General features: G+C 44.5%; 1 protein-coding gene across 5 annotated transcripts in view; it reads right to left on the bottom strand.

Moving 5' to 3' along the window:
* Positions 1-19,985, bottom strand: part of nectin1b (nectin cell adhesion molecule 1b) — a 144,491-nt gene that overhangs the window by 65,808 nt on the left and 58,698 nt on the right. For 4 of the 5 annotated variants that reach the window (XM_058633301.1, XM_058633304.1, XM_058633303.1 and 1 more), the window contains exon 5: positions 17,960-18,111. In XM_058633301.1, the coding sequence (XP_058489284.1) occupies positions 17,960-18,111 (152 nt within the window). Of the gene's footprint in view, positions 1-2,203; positions 6,395-17,959; positions 18,112-19,985 lie in introns of those variants that run through there. The other variant, XM_058633302.1, reaches the window with a different exon arrangement.

Here is a 19,985-nt window from a genome sequence, read left to right as displayed (position 1 = left end):
TGACACTCGTTTTCCCAGTCGTACTTTATCGACAGCGAACCCAATTATCAGTGGGTAAAAAGTTTCTTCCACCGCCAGCTTGAATCTAAAAGTCTAATCCTTAGTTTAGTGATCAATTGTGGCCAATTAAATCTGCCAGACCCCTAAAACAAACCCAAAGTGGAGCAATATCGTGATTTACGAGAAAGGCCAAAAAGAAAACGAATGAACCCGCGGGGCTCAAACCGAAGTCGTGTTCAATTTCAAATAGATGTTTACATTCTTGGGACTTAGTAGCACTGTAAAATATGAAAATTATAATAAGGGTAAGAAATGATCTACATAAAATCACAGCAGGCACAGGTAGATTATCTTTTATTTCTCGCCACCGAGGCTGTTAAAACTAGATGTGATATGGATTTGCTGATTTTCTGCTGTGTTGAATGGAGGGACATCATAACGCACCGTGAGGTGGTTAAACAAAACCGCCTTTTGAAAGGATGGCCCTCCGGGTGCATATTTTTAAACTGAAATCCAGACATATTTCATCATGAGAGGACTTTGATGGAGGAAATGTTGAAGAATTCCACTTGCATGGCTCTGAGGAGGAGGGAAGAAAAACTAGACGGCCATGCATGTTAAAAGCCTATGTGCTATCAAAGCCCCTTGGGCTACAGAGGGCTCTTTTAGCAAATGGATGGCAACAGCTGCAAACTCTGGGCCGTTCTTAATGTGCACGGTGCAGATGTCTGCACTTGAGTCCCACAGTCTGAGACAGATCTGTCTGAATCAACACTGGGCCTCTTTTATCATAGCGCTGTGGCTTCATTAAGCACTGAACTCAATATCAACATCTGTCCGACAGTTTCTGCTCTCAAATTAGGAGGAAGAATTCTGACAGAGTTACTGTAACAGCATCAGAGAGCTTGCTCATGTGCCGCATGCATCGCTTCATCTATTCTTCAGACGATTTCTACTTTGAGTTTTATTCCACTGTGTTTGGACATGACTTGACAATATTTGATTTTGTTTATTTCATCTGCATAATCAGGCTTGTGATGGACTGGCAACCTGTCCAGGGTGCACGCCGCCTTTTGCCCTATGCCAGATTGGCACCAGCGCCAAACCTAGCCCCCGTGACCGATAGCAGCGGTAGAAGATGAATGAATAATTTGTATAATCGAAAATGTGTTATGCTCGTGGCACAGGAACTGAGTCCATGAACATTCATCGGTGGGAATCGCAAGATAACTCCCAATAAGATACAGGGCTGCCCACTTGTGAGAAAACACCCAATATATTTATTTATCTATAGTAATATTTGATACATCCCAAGCGTATGATACATTATAACACTAGAATTAGTTGTAAACACTCATTAAGTGCTAACAACTAAGACATTTGGAGCCCTAAACTTATGATAATCGTGTCTCACAGTCGTCCCTGTTTTGCGCTGTAGCCTTTTAAGTGTGTACAGCGATGAGAAGGTAACGTTGGCTCAATTTCAGTTGTGCTTTGAGGTGAAATCAGTCGAGAGGACGACTTGTTTGTGCACAGGGAATTTCACACCTCTCATGTTGTCATTTTTCACTGTCAGTTGGGCGATTATCAGCTGTTCATCAGGTGTCGTCGTCTATCCAATAGCACAGCAACACATCATCTCTGCCCCCCATCCTCTGGCAACTGTCTTTTGAAATATGTTGTTTTGTTCCTGCGTAAGTTCATTCATGCTGCTGCAATGCGTGCCCTCCTCCACCTCCTCCTCCTCCTCCTCATCCTCCTCCCCCCCATACCACCGCCCAGTGTTCTCAGTCTCAGCAGATCCATCATTCTTCATCCTTCATCAGCCTCAGCAAAATCATCAACCACCATCATCACCAGCAGCGGGGGTGGTGGTTACTGCGCTGACGCTTTGCCCAGATTCTTTCCATTTCAGTATCTTCCCGCTGAGATCAAGTGCCAACGGCTTTCTGAAGGCATAATCACACTTCATATGATATAATTCACTTGTCCTTCCTCACTTGAAATGTTGCTCTCACAAGGAGGAGGAGCTTTGCTTAAACTAAATAAAAAGTTTATTTGCAAAACAAACAAAAAAAAAAACCTTGGGATCTAAATAAGCACCTGCATGAAGGCTACGAGGTTACATCACGAATCAAAGTGTCTGAGACAGTGGTAAAGAAACGTGTCGTTACCCCAATCACTGAACTGGGACAGAGCAATGTTGACTATTGAACTCATTTTAATGCTTAAAACAAATACAAGTTACTTCACTGGGTCATCACAATTGAACAAGATTTTTTTTTTTTGTTGTTTTCATATTTGTAACACCCTCAGAAATATACATTCACATGGCTGCATACAGACAGTTTCTCTCTTTTAATTTTCTCTCAATAACATTATTATCAACAAACTGTATGCGTCACCCCCTTTTTATATGACAGTGAAGCCACTAGTGGCATATTAAAAACGTACTGGAGGAGCATTTTTAGGTGGGACTTTGGAAATAAGCTACGCAATGTCATCGACGCCGTCTATCCATCCATTGTGTCGCCACGTTTGCAGTCAAAATATGTTTATTTTTACACAACCAGGGTCCCCCTACACAATCGCACCCCCCCCCCCCCCCCGCCCCCACAAATAAATCCCGACTATTTTGACCGTATGTACAGTATTTACAGCGGAATGTCGAACACACTGAATACAAAAAAGTAGATTAGAATGGAATGAAGTTACAGTCAGTATTACAAAATAGATATTCATAACACCCCGACAACATGAAGCCAATGTTTACATCTACTGGTATACACAATGTTTAATCCCATCCGAGAGCTTTTTCTCTGTCCAACATGTCCGACAAGCAAGTGCGGCAGTGGTTTGATAATAATGGATGCGGGAAAAGTTTTAAGTCCAACGAAACCTTAAGCTTGTGCTTTCAAAAGGGCATTAAGTCTTTTTTTTTTTTCCGTGTGTGTAATTTTAATTTGACAAGTAATCATTTTCCCACTGGATTTGTTTTGATTGTTGTGCTTAAAATTGTCGTCATCAAGTGACTTCAGTTGCAAAAGTCAGATCTCTTTAGGGCCCTTTAGGACAAAGAAGGGCTGTTCGACCATTTTAGCCGTCATTTGACTTTAACAACGTGCAGCTTCTAACGAGATTGAAAGACCAAGGATAGCTGCATCGTTGCTGTTTGTTATCACGGCGCTGGAGCTCTGCTATAACGTCGCCACTACATTAGCATAAATTGACTGCACTCACAACAAAAATTACAGTACATCATTAATTGGATTCGAAGATGTTTGCAGTCCACGTCATATTTCACTATTATTCATCGTCTAATTCCGGGCGTGAATATGTTAAACAAAGCAGCTGCAACAAACGACCTCAAATCTATTTAGTTTTGATAGGCACTGAATGCAAAAAAAAGGATCTTTTATAGGCTAATTCCGTCTCTGCTCTGTTGCGATGCAAAAGCCAAATGGAATCGGAGCTCTGCGGCATAAACAGTTAATCTGCAGGTGATTAGTAAACTACAGGCTATAAAAAAGTGATTTGAAAGTAGAAACCCCCGCTACTGTCGATTAGTTTCCACCCACTTCCTCTGAAGCTTTCAGTGGCAGAACTTATGCGTCGCTCCCTCGCTGTGGCGAGCAATTTTATTAACCCCGGATAAAATGAAATAAAGCAGAGAGTAGAAATGGAACGGAACTGAAGTGAAAAGAAAATGACACTGGACGTGAAATTTCCCACTTTGCGGTGAAAATGCAGTATAGTTTTAGGCTCATAATAACATGCTTATCTGGAAACGTACAGTAGACAAGCATGGACTGTAAAACATTCACATCTCCCACTGGCAGCAGACCGAGCACCGTGGGCCTGTACCCTTGTACCTCTGTGAATACTAACAACACTGACAAAGTGCTGCCTTCTGAGCTGCAAATGAGAACAAACACATTGGAATTGATACAAAAAAAAAAAGTGACATACACACTTCCACTCCCACACAAAAGAAACATGCATAAAATAAGGCTTAATACAGTATTTATATTGTTCAGAGTGAGTCAGATATGCTGTTTATATCGATGGATTTGCTCCCCTTTGCGTCTGTTTCATCCCATATTTCACACTGAACTCTTTTTGTGTGTGTGTGTGTGAAGCAAACATTGTTTGCTGGTTGTGTTATGGAGTGAAACAAATCATCCACTGGCACTTGTTTTGAAAAATATGCATCTATAGATAGGGACATTATCAATCTAGAGGTTGGGACAACCGACCATTCCTTTTTAAAATCCCCCACGTTTGCTTTACAAAGAAAAAAAGGCAATGCATTGAACGACATCATGAAAGCAGCAGGTGACTCATTATACTCCAGCGGGGTCACCATCATATTTGAATTCCCTTCAAATGTTAAAATATCTTTTTTTTTTTTTTTTTTTTTTGTCCGTAGACATAAAAAGAAAAGCATGAGTTGACATTGTCCGTGTCCTTTGCGTCCGTGAGTGACTCCTCATAGAAAAACGCTGCTGTTGTGACTGGGGAGGCTTAAGCCAATGCTTTCAGTACGGAGTCACACAATTATAAGTCGAGACTAAGTCATTATTAGGAAATTCCCCCAGGCTACTTTCTCTTGACGTCCACTTGATTAAAAACAGGGTTATAACATAATGATGACAACTCGGCACGCGCACACACACACACACACATATACACACTCGCCCATAAACACCCACACATACAAAAGGAATTCCATTCTAGTGGTAAGATTTCGAGTTTGTTGTACACAGGTTCAAGTCAAGTGACAATAATGACATTTCAGAGCATTAATGAAGGTTTCACTGTGGGACTTACCAAACCTTGTGATGTGAGTATATACAGTAGTATACATTCTGGTTTTTGTGATAATGTCACACAAAAGCAGACGGTATACTACAGCAGCCAGTCTCACCCTCTTGCTAATCTGACTCACTGATGTGGGACTTTTATTTTGACATGATCAAAAAAAAAAAGTGAAAACACTCAGTATTTATCTGTTACTGCGATGTCATTACAGCTCAGTAGACCGACTCCCCCTCGGTGAAGAACCACATGGAGCATATAAACACGGAGGGTCATGAAATACTAAACATGTCTTTGGGAAAACAGCAATAACATGTCTGTTTCTCATGCTGTAAATATACAAAAGTGACACATCTCATGGACACAAAACCCCAGCGAGAAACATGAGAAATGAAACCGGGTGATGTATGGTGTCATTTTCCTGTTTTTTTGTTTCTCTTATTCGTTTGACCACAGAATTACAAACACTTAAAACGCCACCTAAAGGTTATGTCCGATATTTAACTCTCGATTCTCTGCTCACTTAAAAAAAAAAAGTCGTACAAAAACACATCATAAAAATGACCAAAAAAAAGGCAATGGTAAAAAAAGAAGAAAAAGAAAAACAATCCAATCTTACATCCAGTGTAGGACTTTCACATATGTGCTCACCAAAACCTTAACCTGCAGTCTCATTTTTATACATTTAATACATCTATGACAAGAAAAATAAAATACACAAAAATAATAATACACCAGTATTAATCAACCAATGACCTCGCTGGACCTCAAGGGTCAGCGACAACAAGTCGGTTTACATACCTTAGTTTTTATTTTTGCCCGTTTACCTGATGGAACTGACACCAATCCTGTCGCGCGGAGAAGTGGACGTTGCTATTTAGACGCTTGATTTTTCTAGTTAAGATACGTTTGGATGGGGTCTCATGGGGGGGGGGGGGGGGAAACAGGACTGTGACAGGTGCAGTTTGATGAATGGGAGGGTTGGGTTGTGATGAAGGTGGAGGGTGCAGTGGAATGCAGGTGGGGTGGGGAGGACACCCGGGGGGGTTGTTTGGTTTGGTTGTTGCATGCCCCTACACATACCACTCTTTCTTAGAAATGACGGAGCCATCGGTTTGAGAGATCATATCATCGGCTAGCTCAGGTTCGGGATCGTACTGGAAGGCCAGAGTCCGCTCGTCATAATCTCGGCTCTCTCCCTCATCCACAGTGAAATAGGGCCTCTTCAGGTCCTCGGCTTCGGCTTCAAAGTCGCGCTCGCTCGCCTCGAAGCCCCCGGTGCCGCCGATCTGGGCGGGTTTCTTCTCGTCGTCGGAGTCGTCCGGGTACTGCAGGTTCTTGGGGATCGGGGGATGGGCGGGCAGGCCGCCGGCCTTGCTGTACCCGTTCCCGAACACGTGTTTCTTGGTGCTGTAGTCGCCCTTGAAGGTGCGCTGGCGGCGGCGAAGGAATACGAAGAGCAGTATGGCCGCTAAGCCCAACAGGGCGACGCCCCCCACAGCTCCCCCGATGGCGGCACCTGCATTGTGCTCCTGCGTGATCTCTTGGCCCCCATTTGTCGGGTTGATAGGGAATTCTGGGTAGGAAAAGACAGATGGAAGGGAGTGTGTCAGTGCTCTGAAGGGAGGAGGTGCATTTGTGCAGGTGCAGTTTTTTTTTTTTTTTTTTTTTTTTAGGAAAGATGAAGAAAGGGAGACAAGGACGGAAAGCAAAGGGATAGAAGGAAGGACCCCCGGAACCCACGACAACCCCCCCCAAACCCCAAAGAAGCCTTCAACGACGGTGTGGCAAAGCTTAGTCATCAACAGTCACATGCAGTTTCAGGAATGGAAAGAATGAAATTAAAATCCAACACACAAGCACCATTGAAAAAAAAATAAAAATAAAATGAATAAAGAGAGTAAAGTGAAGCTTTGTCAGCATGCATGAACCACCATGTCCTCTCTGTTTGCGCAGACAATGAAACAAACTGTGGAAGAAGACATTTCTTAACCTTTTAGCTAACACATTATAGTCATACAAACACATTAAATGAGATACCATACAGTCAAGACACACAGTGCAGTGTGGCATGAAAAACAACTTCATCATCTGTGTCACAGTCATGAAACGGAGAAGCGCTGCCAGAGATGATTATCAGAAGCCAAGCATAAAGAAGAACGGCTCGGCTGCCTGACTCGAGGAGCCTCATGTTGACCAGACAGCAACAAATAATACACATATTCTACTGTATGACACTGAGGCAAAGACATGCTCTCATCTAGAACAGAGTGACAGCGACTAATGCGCTATCTACAAACAAACAGCGGGAAGAGATTTTGCAACAACTCCCAAAAAAAATGTTTTAAAATCACAGCTGCCATCATATCTGGAGCAAAATGGAACCATTCCACCATTTTAGGCACCACAGAGCCCACATGAGGCGCCAGACGATGCCAAAAACACTGTTGTGTATGGTAATAAAGCAATGGAACCCGTGTACCTCGCGCAGACATTTTCACTTCACAATGAAAAACAAATGCGCCCCAAAGCTCCTTTGAGCACAGAGACAGAAAATAATTTTCTATCTGAAATGTGATCAAAGCCTCAGGCTGCACATGTAGTGTTTGTCTAAACCTGCAGAGCAGAGGCACGTTTAACTACAGTGGCAAACGCCGAGTCCTCCGCAGTTAGACGAGGGTGAAATAAAAGTAGAGTTAGTGGGAGAATGTAGAAATAATAAACGGCGCAGGAGCAGAATGAGGAAAAAGTTAGAAAGACTGACACACGCTCGGGCCTTCAGTCAAAGAAAAAAACCAGGTTTCGTATGTAGAGAACTTAACAAGGCCAGACACGTCTGACAAGACCCAGACAATGTTTACTGCTACTGATACTACTGATTTATAACATCATACTATCACACATCACAATCACCTAAACACAGTGACTTCATCATGTGACTTCTCGAAGAAAATAACTGAAACCACTGGAGGAAACCGCAAGTAACATCGTCTAGCATCACTTCCTGTTTGCTCTTAGTGTGCACTGCTGTTGTGTAGTAACACAGCACGGCGGTGTCACTGCCACTATCAATCACAGTATGGGGAATTCCTATCGCAATGACAGCCTTAGATAACATCTTAAAACCGCCAGACTCCTCACACACAGCCATTAACATGAAACATACATCAGTATCTACCCATTGTTTAAATCAAAAGGTGCAAAACTTTGATACCCAGGAGACAATTGATAGACAGAGAGAAGATGAATGTGGGCCCAATCTCCAGATCACTAAAAATAAGAGTCTCACACACAAATGCATTGGGTGCAGTAAAGCTGCGGCTGTAGCTTTACCCTCAGCGTTAACTGCGATGGCACTCAGTCAGTCCAAAGGATGAACCTCCCAAATGCAGTCGCTCCCCCTTCTGCCGCTCTTCCTCTCTGCCCTTTCTCGTCGGGCCGACGGCAAAGCTCTCCAATTTCTAAGGCGGTGTCAGACACAGTCTCAAATATCAGCTCAGGTTTTAATCTGACCACCTAATGGGATTATTCAGACACAGGCCTTCATTACACACATGAATGAGAGAGCGGAGCCAGGTCACCCCTGCTTGAAAACACATCCTCCCACCTCGTCCGAAGAGGGGTGAAAATCCAAAGGATTTAATGACGGGAGAGAAAAGGGAAAGCACTCTCTCGATAATCCGCTGCTCTACCCTTCACCGTCTTCCTCTGTGACGCGCCGTATATGTGCTCCCATCACTCGTTTTACTCAAGCGTAATGATAAAGATTCATGACGTGCATTCCGAGGCCTCACAGATTCAATATTACCCCCTTAAAGACAAGGCCATACCTTTAGACCTACAAAACAGTCGTAATAAAAGAGGACGCGCCGATGCTTCAAAAGCCCTCTCTTTTTCTACAGAGGATCAAGTGACATCACCTCTTGACACCTATATTGCCAGTGCTAATGATTTAAAATGATGTGATTGGCCCTTATAAACCACAGACATGAAAGCAGTCGTAAACACGCTTTTGGTCAAAACACTGAGATGTCACTGAGGAAAACACAAACTTGGATTTTGTCATATATGTCAACGTGCTCACATGGCTTACATGTTCAACTGGGATTCGTTAAAAGCAAAGAAAAGGGGTTAAGAAACCCACAGGAAGGCTCATCATCTCCTGTGCAGTGGAGGAACACGCTCGCTTTTCTTCGGAAGCCGCACATTTTCCCTCGTGCACTTATTCCTCCTCGAGGTCACATCACAACACAACACCACCTCCCATTTAGCAAATGGCCTTGTGCACACGACTATAACAACAATGGTAACACAAACTGAAAATGCTCGCAAACAAAAACTCCAGTGTGGTGCTTTTCTCTTCAACATGCACTCACGGGAGAATGGGAAACTGACATAGACTGTGGTAAAAAAAAAAAAAAAAAAAAAAAGATTCACGTTAAAGTAATGCTTATAATGAAAAACATTTGAAAAGTTGTTTTTTTTTGGGTCCTCAAACTAATTTGCCAAAAACCTTTCACTTAAGATTTATGTGTATAAATTTCAAATGACATCCACCAAACCAAGTTGTAATTAATTTACCTGACAAATCATTAACCATTTCAAAATATTAGATGTCACAAATTTGTATTGCCGCCTCCACTGCTATAGATGTTTGTTAGAGCGTGCACAGCAGAGGGAGGAGGCATTTCACCTGCGCACCGCTGCGACCGGGGACACCTGCCAATAGACTGATTACTAAAGATATAAAAGCGGCACCACAACAGGGCCGGCACTGTTCAAAAGGCAGTGTCTATTAACGCCACCCCTGGACATATGTATGAAGTGGCGTGACCTTGAGATGCAATAGCTAAAATCGACTATTGAGATTAATAGGCGTCCAGGTGTGCCATGAAAGGCTGTAACTGCATCCAGAGGCATGATAGATTTACGCAGGTGATCTACAGCCGTCACTGAAACGCCTCCAGTATGCCATTAGTATTACCAAAAATCATGGGTTTTTTGAACATTCGCACCTGGATTGATTGGGCGGATGATTTACGACCTCTAAACATTTCAGTGACAAAATCTACTTCCTTCATAACTTGATAAAGAGCTCTCCCTCAGAGTCCCTGATGTAAAACACAAGTGAGTCTTGAAGAGAGAAACAAATCAAATTGTGTTGTTGTTGTTGTTGAAATGGCGATGACATCATCGTGCCAGACTTGTTTTGCATTAGAAGTATTTTGGAGGAAGCTGTAACAGAGGAACTCGTAGTACTGATGGGGAGGCATGTGTGAGGACTGAGGAGAAACTGTTTCACACCTCGGTCCTGCAGGTAGAGTTCCTGGGTGTGCTCTATAGTCATGTCTGAACACATACGGGAAAAAAAAAACAAAAAAAAACAGGGAGTCTCATTCCTGAGCCTTAGCGCAATCACTTTGTACATGGTGTTATGACAGAGGCTGGGAAAATGAGAGAGGATTTCAAAGAGTGGTTCACGGGGCGTGGCGTTTATAATGTGACTAAATGAGGTACAAGCTGCCAACAACAGAAGATGAAAAGGGAAATAGACGGGCCACTCTAAGAAGTTGAGGAGTGGAGTGAGACTCTGAGAGGTTGAGGAATGACAGCAGCTCATAAAGCACTGGCATAATGAGTGAGTGAGTGAGTATGGGGACAGTCGGGAAAGAGGCATTTCTTTGTTTGTTTCTAACAATCCTTATTACTCTCCTGTCTGAATGCTCATCACTGACAGCAATTTAACACAGCGGCCTGAGGAGTCAACACTTTCTAATACCTTCATTGGCTTCCTGTCTGTCCACTTATTTTTCCCTACTCCTGATCATGTCACAGAGGCCAACGTCCCCCCCCCGTATGCAGGTACGTGCCACTCGCCACATTGAGACCTTCAGCCAAGTGACTCGAGTTCAATTTCCCCATAAAACGCCAACAGGACGCAGATGTGCTGAAGGAGATAACACTGTAAAAAGACCAGCATCAAAACACAGGTTACACGACGGGGTGTGCTGCCAACATGCAGAGACTTGTCAGAGAAACCAGAGAACACTTCATTTAGGTTTCAATATTGAATTGAGTTTAGTTTAGCTTTCCCTGTTGCCCTCGACTAGTGACCAAGAATACCACAAGGCTCACATATTTATATATATATATATATATATATATATATATATATATATAAACATATATGTATATACATATATATTTATATATATATGTATATATATACTGTATATACATAGGCATGACTAAGACTTACAATCCCACATAAATATTGCGATGGAAAGTACCAGAAATCTCATTTAGCACCCCTGCCGATATAATATGGCCATTTTGTGCTATGAAAGGTTGTAATAATCCTTCTTAACGCACCTAATGAGCAATGAATATTTACACCGCCGTCAAATAGAAATGCTCTTGTACAGATCGTGTTTGTTCATAAGGAAACCGTCATTATTAATGCATCTCTACACTCCCTGCCGGCCCGCATGTGGCCGTAATGCTAAGAGGAAGTGCTATAAAGGCGAGTTAGTGGGTCAATAGATGTGTGCACCAAACAAATCTGCATGTTAGTATGTGTTCACAAAAAGGTCAGCGCGCTGTTTGTTTAACATATCCTACCCGCGGCTTCTCCTCTGTGTTCGAGTGTGTAACGAGTGAATCACCACAGCAGCAGCAGCAGCAGCAGCAGCAGCAGCTCTGGAGCCAGTGGTCAGACCATGGGACAACATCTGACCTACTTCATCAGTCTCTCAGGGAGGCGTGACAGAACAAACACCACACGGGTGGACAACTAGGAGGAGAAGGATGACGGAGGAGCAGAGCCGGGCCGGAGGGGGCTCGGCCAATCCCCCAGCTCCATCCGTCTGCCACATCCCTCTCCTCTGCATATACTCCCGAGAGCAGGAACGGCAAGCCATGCAGAAACAAAATGTTAAGATAAATCACTACAATCTCAGCTGCTTTGCTCTCACATGCTTCCCCCGGTGACATTTCCATTTCACTCCTCCTGCCAGGCTATCTTTTTTTTCTCCAAATATAAAACTAACTGCAGCTAAAATGCCCCCCCGCCCCCCCCCACACCCAGCGCTTTCTCTGGCACATGACAACACTGCAGAGGCTTTATGGGCGGCCTACAGTGAGCGAGTGAAGGAGCAGCTCATGCTAATGGCTCATTTGGATAATGAGGTGTGATCTTGGCAGCATCTGAGGAGCGAGCATCCCCTCCTAGCCCTTTGGAAACTCACTGTATCAGTCTGCACAGCCCGGTCTTCCTAGTGTTGCAGCTGCAGTGATAGCGACGCTCAAGACTGACACGAATCTTGCAGAAGGAGCGGGGGAGGCCACACCTCTGAATGTGCTCCTCCACCTGCCTGACAGCAGAGTGAGGATGTAATGATATGAAGGATGTACATGTGTGGCCTTTGGATCAATGAATAATGCAGACGGTAGCTGTGAGACGGCGACAGTACGGCATGCTATGTCGCTCAGATTGAGACCGACTCCACCATGACAGGCAAAGACAAACAAATTTCACATTGCTGAGGGGAAGCCTTTGCAACGCTGACATTGTAATGTCTCTCGTCTCTGTCGGCGAGGAGAAAAAGAGCTTTTAGATCGCCATAACATACGAGTGCAATCCTTGTTTTATTTAAGAGTGTCCTCCTCCCAGATTCACACAGAGATCGACTCAGACTGTGTCATTGGGAGACCTCCATCACGACTGACGCTACATTACAGAGTAATAACGTGAAAAAACAATATTCAAAGTTAAGAGTTCGACCGAAGCAGTTGGCTGAATTTGCCATGAGAACCTCACAAGTCCCAAGAAAAGGAATCATTAATGTGAGGTGTGTTTTTATTTTATTGATAAAAGACAGTAGGAAATCAATCGCCAAGTGCTGCAGAGAATGGCTCGTGGGAAGATCTTGTATAATACAGACTAACGAGGCAGATGCCTGTCTAATAAAGGATAACAGTCTGCTAAATGTCTAAACGTAGCTTTGTGAAAATTGATGCCATAATCCCACAATGGCAAAAGGTGGGTTAAGCGTTCCAGTTGTAGTCGTAATAAGTTTTAGGAGAACGATAACATCTAATGTCAGCTCAGAGCAACATCTCCTGCGCAGTAATTTAAATTTATGCTGAGACAGCTCCCTCTGCCACTGCCAGCAACTCAACGCTGCCTTCCTGCCAACCTGGTGCCAAGCATTTGGAATAAGTGTGTAGATGTAGCTAAAGTCCTCGGCAAATGGCTCCACTCGCCTCCGTTGGTAATGTGCAAATGAAGCCAATGGAATTACGATCGCTAAACAAACAGTGACAGAGTCCGTGCGGCGACGAACATAAAAAGCTGCTCCATACATTTATGAGAAAGCGGCTCGTTGCGAGAATCCACTTTACCTCTTCAGCTAAACTCCAAATGTCAAACCCGCTGAGGCCTCTCCGTCACTCACATGGATACTGTTATTACGTTATATTTATTTATCTCCATTGGAGCGTCTATGTTATATTCATCTCATTTTCACTATGTGGTTAAGATTTCTTTCCCCTCACCTCTTCGCTCGCAGCTTCATCTTCTCACAGGGGAGGGGAACTATTGCTTGTTCAGGCGAGCGTGAACCAGATGCCGGCAATGGCTGCCTGAGCTTACAGAAGTATCCGTCCTCAAGCTTTTCGTGCTAAATCGAAGAGAACGCTCTCACTCCATCCAGTTTAACCTGCGTGGTGAAGCCCTGTAGCAAAGCTCGAAAGCAACCCCTGCTCTCCACAGCAGCTCGGGTGCCACAGCTCTGACAAAAGGAGGATGAAAGTCGGTGCTTCGGGGCTAAATGTGGATTCACCAAAAAGGTTCACGTGGCGGTTGACCCGGCGCTGATCCGATATTATCATCCTGCAAATATGACAGGAATTAGGCACTGTGTCTTCGACTCGGTCTGGCCGTCATCTCGCAAAGATTAGCGCCGCTGTGTGGGAGAGTCCAAGGTTAAAAAGAATCCAATCACGTTAAATAGATTATCCCTGCAAGTAAACAAATTATTTCTGCAGCGAAATACGCGGCTTTACTGGAGGGACTTTTTCCCATGTCGCACACTGCCAAGTATTAAACCACAAATCTTCTTTCTCCGGGGTGATAATGATATAATTGTGAGGCCATCCCCCGACAAAATGGCTGTTCATCACGTCCCATTACAGTATGTGCTGGGAAGACATTTAAAATGGCTGCATTAATTTGTTCCCAAGCACACAAAAAAAACCCAAGTGTGATGTTGTTCAAGCTGATTATCTTGATGAGAGACTAGATTCCTCTTATAAGACGGGGAGGATCCTTGAGTTTAACCACACTATTCAGTTGTCTTCCTGTGGCTTCCTCTGCTGGTAATATTTCACCGGAGTTGCTGTTTCGACTGGAATCCGTCCATCCCTCCCAAAAAACGAATCACGCGATATAAATTTCACAGCGAGGCTTTTTAATTGTCTCTATTTTTTAATATGGCCTCTGATGGCCGTTTGTAATTAGCTGATTAATCAGATCTGACAACTTGTCAACTTTGCCTCAGGAGAGTTCTGAACTGAATTCGAATGGGAGAGGTATTTTCGGAGAAGAGGTCTATTGCATGCGGCCAAGTCCAATTTTAATCTATATAGGGCTTTAACGGTCTGCATGGCCTTATAACACACGCTTGCCCCAGAAGCTCATCTCTCCTTTTATGGATCGTCTCCCTCACCTCTCGTCCAGACTTCCTTTTCACCTCTTTTTCTGAGCGCGAGGATTGATTAAAGCAGGCGAGTGTGGTTCATTAGATTGTGACAAGCGACGCCATATGTGCAGAACACATGGCCTTGGAGACAGCCATCTTAGCCCGTGCGGCTTACCATCTCCACAGCAAACATTACGCCCGATCTAATTGAAACAAGGTGCCGTGCGGCCCCCGCGATCTGCAAAGGTGACAGTGATGTGGCTCCTTCAAATCCATCCACAGAAACTGAGGCGCACCATTAAGCTGTGTCTTACTTTGGCGCTCCATTAGTGCCATTTCTCACGGTGGGGAAAACAGCATTTCTGTGACATAAACAATGTTGTTGCAGACATTTAATCTTCCCCCGGAAGAACGGCTGTCTCCCCGGCAGCTGTGACAGCTTTTAAAGAAAAAACTAAAAAGTACTTCTGCCACCATCATAGGAATTCATTCATTTATTCACCCATTCATTCCCCTTTGCGGGTCATAGGGAGAGCTTGAGAGGGAAGGTACAGCGTTGACATTATTTTATCACTGCAATGATGGTTTACTTATAGCCACTAAAGTCCAGCTATTAAGTTAAGACTCCAGAAGCCACAGAACTCTCCCGAGTGTGTCTCATTCCAATGAAAATGTGCCCTTTCACAAGGAAAGAGTAGCTGAACAAATATGTACTGCAGTTCTCAGGGTGGTCACTTTGCTTTTCTGCAGACAACACTTGGCCGGGATAACTGTGGCCGAATGCTGCAGCCTTGAACCGCAGCCAGCAGCGGGGCTCTCTCACCTGCCACGTCTCAGCCGGGTCCGGTCTGAGACTGTGGGGAGGCACAAAGACGCACTTTGAAGTTAATGAAGCATCAGCATACTTCTGTACCTCCAACCCAGGTCATTATGCACAGCCAGTGTCAGCGCTGCCACGCAGGAACTGTCACGCTCGCCCCTCAAGTTCACTTCCGCCATGTCATCGTAAACAGTGCAAGCTCTGTCTACATGCACAGAAGCGTCTCTTCTTCTGCAAGATCTCCTGTACAAATATCATTATGTCACAATGTAGTGCGAGGGATAATGCTGACGGGAGCAGGCTAGCGTTTCACAGCATCAGCAAACAGCACAGTGTATGATCCCACTGTAACATATCCATGTTACACCTCCATGAGACAAAGGAGCGCGACAGCGCTGCGCCTTTGCATCCAGGCTGCTGTGCTTTGCATCTCAAAAGCACCAGGCCATGCTAATGTCTGACAGGGAACTATAGCCGATGACATCTGACAGGGCACCATGTTAGAGCAGAGGCTCTGAACCGTGCTTTAGGAGGGGCGGACTTGCTCACAGTTACTATGGGAACTGGTAACATGCTATTAAAGCTAGTATGGGACTGTATCCTAAACAGAAATCTGGGCCTTTTGCCATCTCACAATATTGAACAACACTTACTGTCATCGTGCGGCCGGCTTAGTTCAAAGAGAGGATGAAAGCAGAGCAACAGCATAGCTCTGTGATATTCAATATTTACGATATGCAGGAATAAAGGCCACGTTACAGTTAAGCTGTCCCCTTATATGTATCTGGATGTACAAAATAAGTCATATGCAGTGTGATAATAAGAAATAACTATACTGCTGTCTCACTGTCTGCTGAATAAAAAAAGTTTTTCCAGAGCATCAATATCACTCATTGCATTTCCGGTAATCTCCTGCTGAACGTTGCTCTAAATGATAAACAAAAAAAAAAAGAAGAAAAAAAAATCTAATTCCATCTGTAGACAAATTGGAAACGAATGCACTCAAATTATGCACCCACACAATATTTGTCTCACTCACTCAATAAAAATTATATGGACAAATGATGAGAATAAACAGTAAGACAACCGGGGACACGAGCAATGTGGTTTGTTGATTCAAGCAATCAATGAAAAAGCAGAAAAAAGAAAATGACTTTAGCGCCTTTGTTGTGCCTTCTCAAAAGGGATGTAGTATTTATAATGCCAAACAGTACAATCTCTCTGGAACACAATAGCTCAATAGAAGCTGGCGCACGGCGATTTCCCGACAGTGTATTACTTCCTCACTTTTCCAGTTTTATAACCACTGTTCATGCACTCTTTAAGGATGTCCATTATCACCATTCTAGCCCGCCCTCCTTTGGTAGGGGCAACTTCTCATGAGGTAATCAATGACATCACATCCTCCACAGCTGCTTTGCCCGGGATTTACCCATAACAATACGATCATAAGAAAGAGAGGAAGCAGAAAGAAAGAGAGCGATGCAGTGATACTGTAAGACACAGCTGTTCACTTCACAGCGAGCGTCGAGTTCCCAGAGACACAACATGAGTCAACATGCAAAGTGATGCAAGTTAGAACGGCCCCCGCCCCCACCCCCACCCCGACCTCCACCCTACCCTTCCCAGAAACCAAGCCGCATGAAGAAGTCTTTCCAGTGTGACCAGACCAAAACTGTGACAGTATCCCAGTACCACACTACCACACACACACAGCTGGTACCAATAGAAGATCCCCACATTAGTAGAATGTACAGCAGGGTCAGACCTGATATACATTGCAATGAGGGGCAAAAACATTATCCCCTATGGTAATGAACCAACAGTTATGCATAATGCAGAGGGAACTGAGTCAGTTTTGTTCAGTGTTTTTTGTTTTTTTTTCCCCCACAGAAAAGACAGAAGTTGAGAGAGAAGAGGAGACAAAAGAGCGAGCACTGCGGAGCTCAACAGGGTCGGAGACGGGTGAGAGCACAATGCAAGCAAACTATCATCAATACAGTACCCTCGCCTCAAACTGCCATTTTCCTTGATGTTCACCTTCGTTGCCAATAATAGACGGCGCTTTACAGCCCTCCCTCCCACACATGTGCGGAGATGCTGTTCTGTTTGTCGCCGCATGTGTGTGGAGCTCTCGTGCACAAAGCCGCGGTGCAGCGGGGAGCCACTCAGACAGATCAGCTGTGAACCGCATCAGGGAAACACAGCTGATCGCCGACTGTCACCCCAGTTTTGTGCACGATTGTTGGCTAAATGAATCCGTCGGCGTTCCCCGACGCGAGCATTTCGTGGGGTACTGCATTGATTGCGAGAAGCCATGCCAGATGACGTTGCCACAGCAGATGTATGAGCCGCACATGTGCAAACAACTTGTCGCCTTCTCATTTTGACACCCATGTTAGGATTGTGTGAGCCACTTTTTATCCAAATGAATCCATTATTTGTGTTAAGAGAAGGCTTCAATTATGACGTGCAGTGCACATCGCAGCGTCACACCCTCGAGTCCTGCCATTGTCATAGCAAATATAGAAAACACAGAAATGGCAGCTCTGCAGCAGGCATGTACAATACCATGTGCATCCAAAAGAAAAGGCTTAAAATCCGGCGTCAATGAACCTACCTGTGATGTTGAGATCCACGCTGCCAGTACGGGTCCCAATTCCATTGGTTGCGTCGCAGACATACGTGCCAGCGAGGTCGTAGGTCACCGGCCCCTTGAAGAACAGGGTGTTGTTCTTGATCTCCACATTAGTGGGCAGGGAGCCATTCAAGCTGTAGAGAAAGAGACAGATGCAATAATACAGACGCCATAAGGCAGAATTACACGAGACCACAGTGAGAAAAACAAAAAAAGAAAGAAAGAAAAAAATCACTCTCCCAGAAGCAGCAGGGCAATTCAAAGCACATGAAAACACAGTCTCCAGTGCCAAACAAACCTGGATGTGCATGTTGTTGGGCTGAGATAAATACCAGGGATATTTGACAGTGCTGTATTTCAGCCATCATCCATCAAGTCCAAACAAAATTATGAGGACAGGGAATCCCAGCAGGTCCAAACAGGTAAGAAATACCTGACGCCTGAGGACACATGTTTTTTTTTTTTTTGGCATATGGAATACAAAACACTCAGTGAATACAAAACACTCAGTGCGGGGGGAGGGGGTTGTGTGTGTGTGTGTGTGTGTGTGTATGTGTGTGCAATAAAGCTCCTCAACTGCAGCACGCCTCACATGGCTGAACTCAAAACTCACGGGGGCTGTCAGGAGAGGCAGCTGATCAAGCGGTGAATGCAGAATCTATCAAATGCCGGGGCTGACAATGAGAAGCGGAGCCTGTTACTCCTGCCTGAGGTGTTTGTCTTCATGGTTCACCATCACTACCGCGTTCAAACCCCGCTCGTGTCCTTTGATCAGGTCAGTACACTTTGAGGTCACAGCTCCCGAGAACAAAACCCCTCCATTCTATTACCTAGACCCCTTTTATGGAGCCCGAAGGCTGAGAAAAAAAAAGGTATTACATTTCGTGGCAATTAGCCACTTCCTGTTGCCTTCCCTCGACAAGCTTCATCGGCCGCTCTGAATGGATCCAGCCTGAGCAGAGCTGCAAACACGACAGTGATAAAACTGAGTCGTCCTCTGGTCTGATGGTGGAGAGCTGCTAAGTGTTGGCGACAGGCTTTGGCGGAGGTCTGCGCTCCACTGAGCCATTCTGGTAGTTTTAAGAGACCGAAACTGACAGTCCCTTTAAAGTCAACCGAGACTCGCAGACCACACACACGTGTGTGTCGTTTAAACGACTGATGATGGATGCGCCTGATGGCACAACCGTCACAACGACCAACAACCGCAGTTTCGTCCTCTGGCTTTCAGAAGGTACGAGAGCATGTGTCTTATCGTGGCCGGTTTCATTTATTGCAGAAGCTTCGCGAAAGCCGTGGCAACAAGCTGTCCATTAAGTGTACTTTGTCCAATACAAATATCACGGCCTTGTTTTTTGCACATAAAAGCCATTTGATTACCATCGATTATCGCTAACCCTGTGCTGGGGTATTTGGGTGGCGATGTGGCTCTGAAAGGTAAGCTGTTCTCAATCTCTCCTGTATGCAACACAAGTAACGCACTTGCATCCATGTCAGTACAGCGTTAGAACTTCACTAGCTCTTGGATTGACCCCCTGATCCAGATCTTTACCAGGGTTTGTCAGCTTAGTTCTTATGGACACCCCTTCACAAAGTATATGTTTTTTTTGTAATCCAGCTAATAAACAACAACAAACAAACAAGATATGGGTGAAAACACCACCTCCACTTGTGTGTGAGGGGACATGCACCATTTCTTACAGTGAGAGGAAAATGAGACAACAGTGCACGGGCAATATCTTAACGCCTTACACGAACAATGAAGCACTTCAGCTTCACCAAACACTGTGACGAGTTATCTCTTAACACATCTGTCATGAAAAAAGAAAAGAAAACTAAACAACTTTCAGTGCAAGTCAAGAGTATTTTTTCGTGCCCGCAGGTGAAGATCAAACACAATGCAGCGTTTTCGACGACGCTCAGCGATTATGTCACGAGTCAGTAACCGGTTACCTTTTGTAAGCGTCTCTGAAACGCAGAGTTCTGCAAAGTCCAATTGATTTGCTAC

This window comes from Solea solea, chromosome 7 (genome assembly GCF_958295425.1).
Source record: "Solea solea chromosome 7, fSolSol10.1, whole genome shotgun sequence".
NCBI classification, from domain to species: Eukaryota; Metazoa; Chordata; class Actinopteri; order Pleuronectiformes; family Soleidae; genus Solea; species Solea solea.
This window is presented reverse-complemented; position numbering and strand designations above follow the sequence as displayed.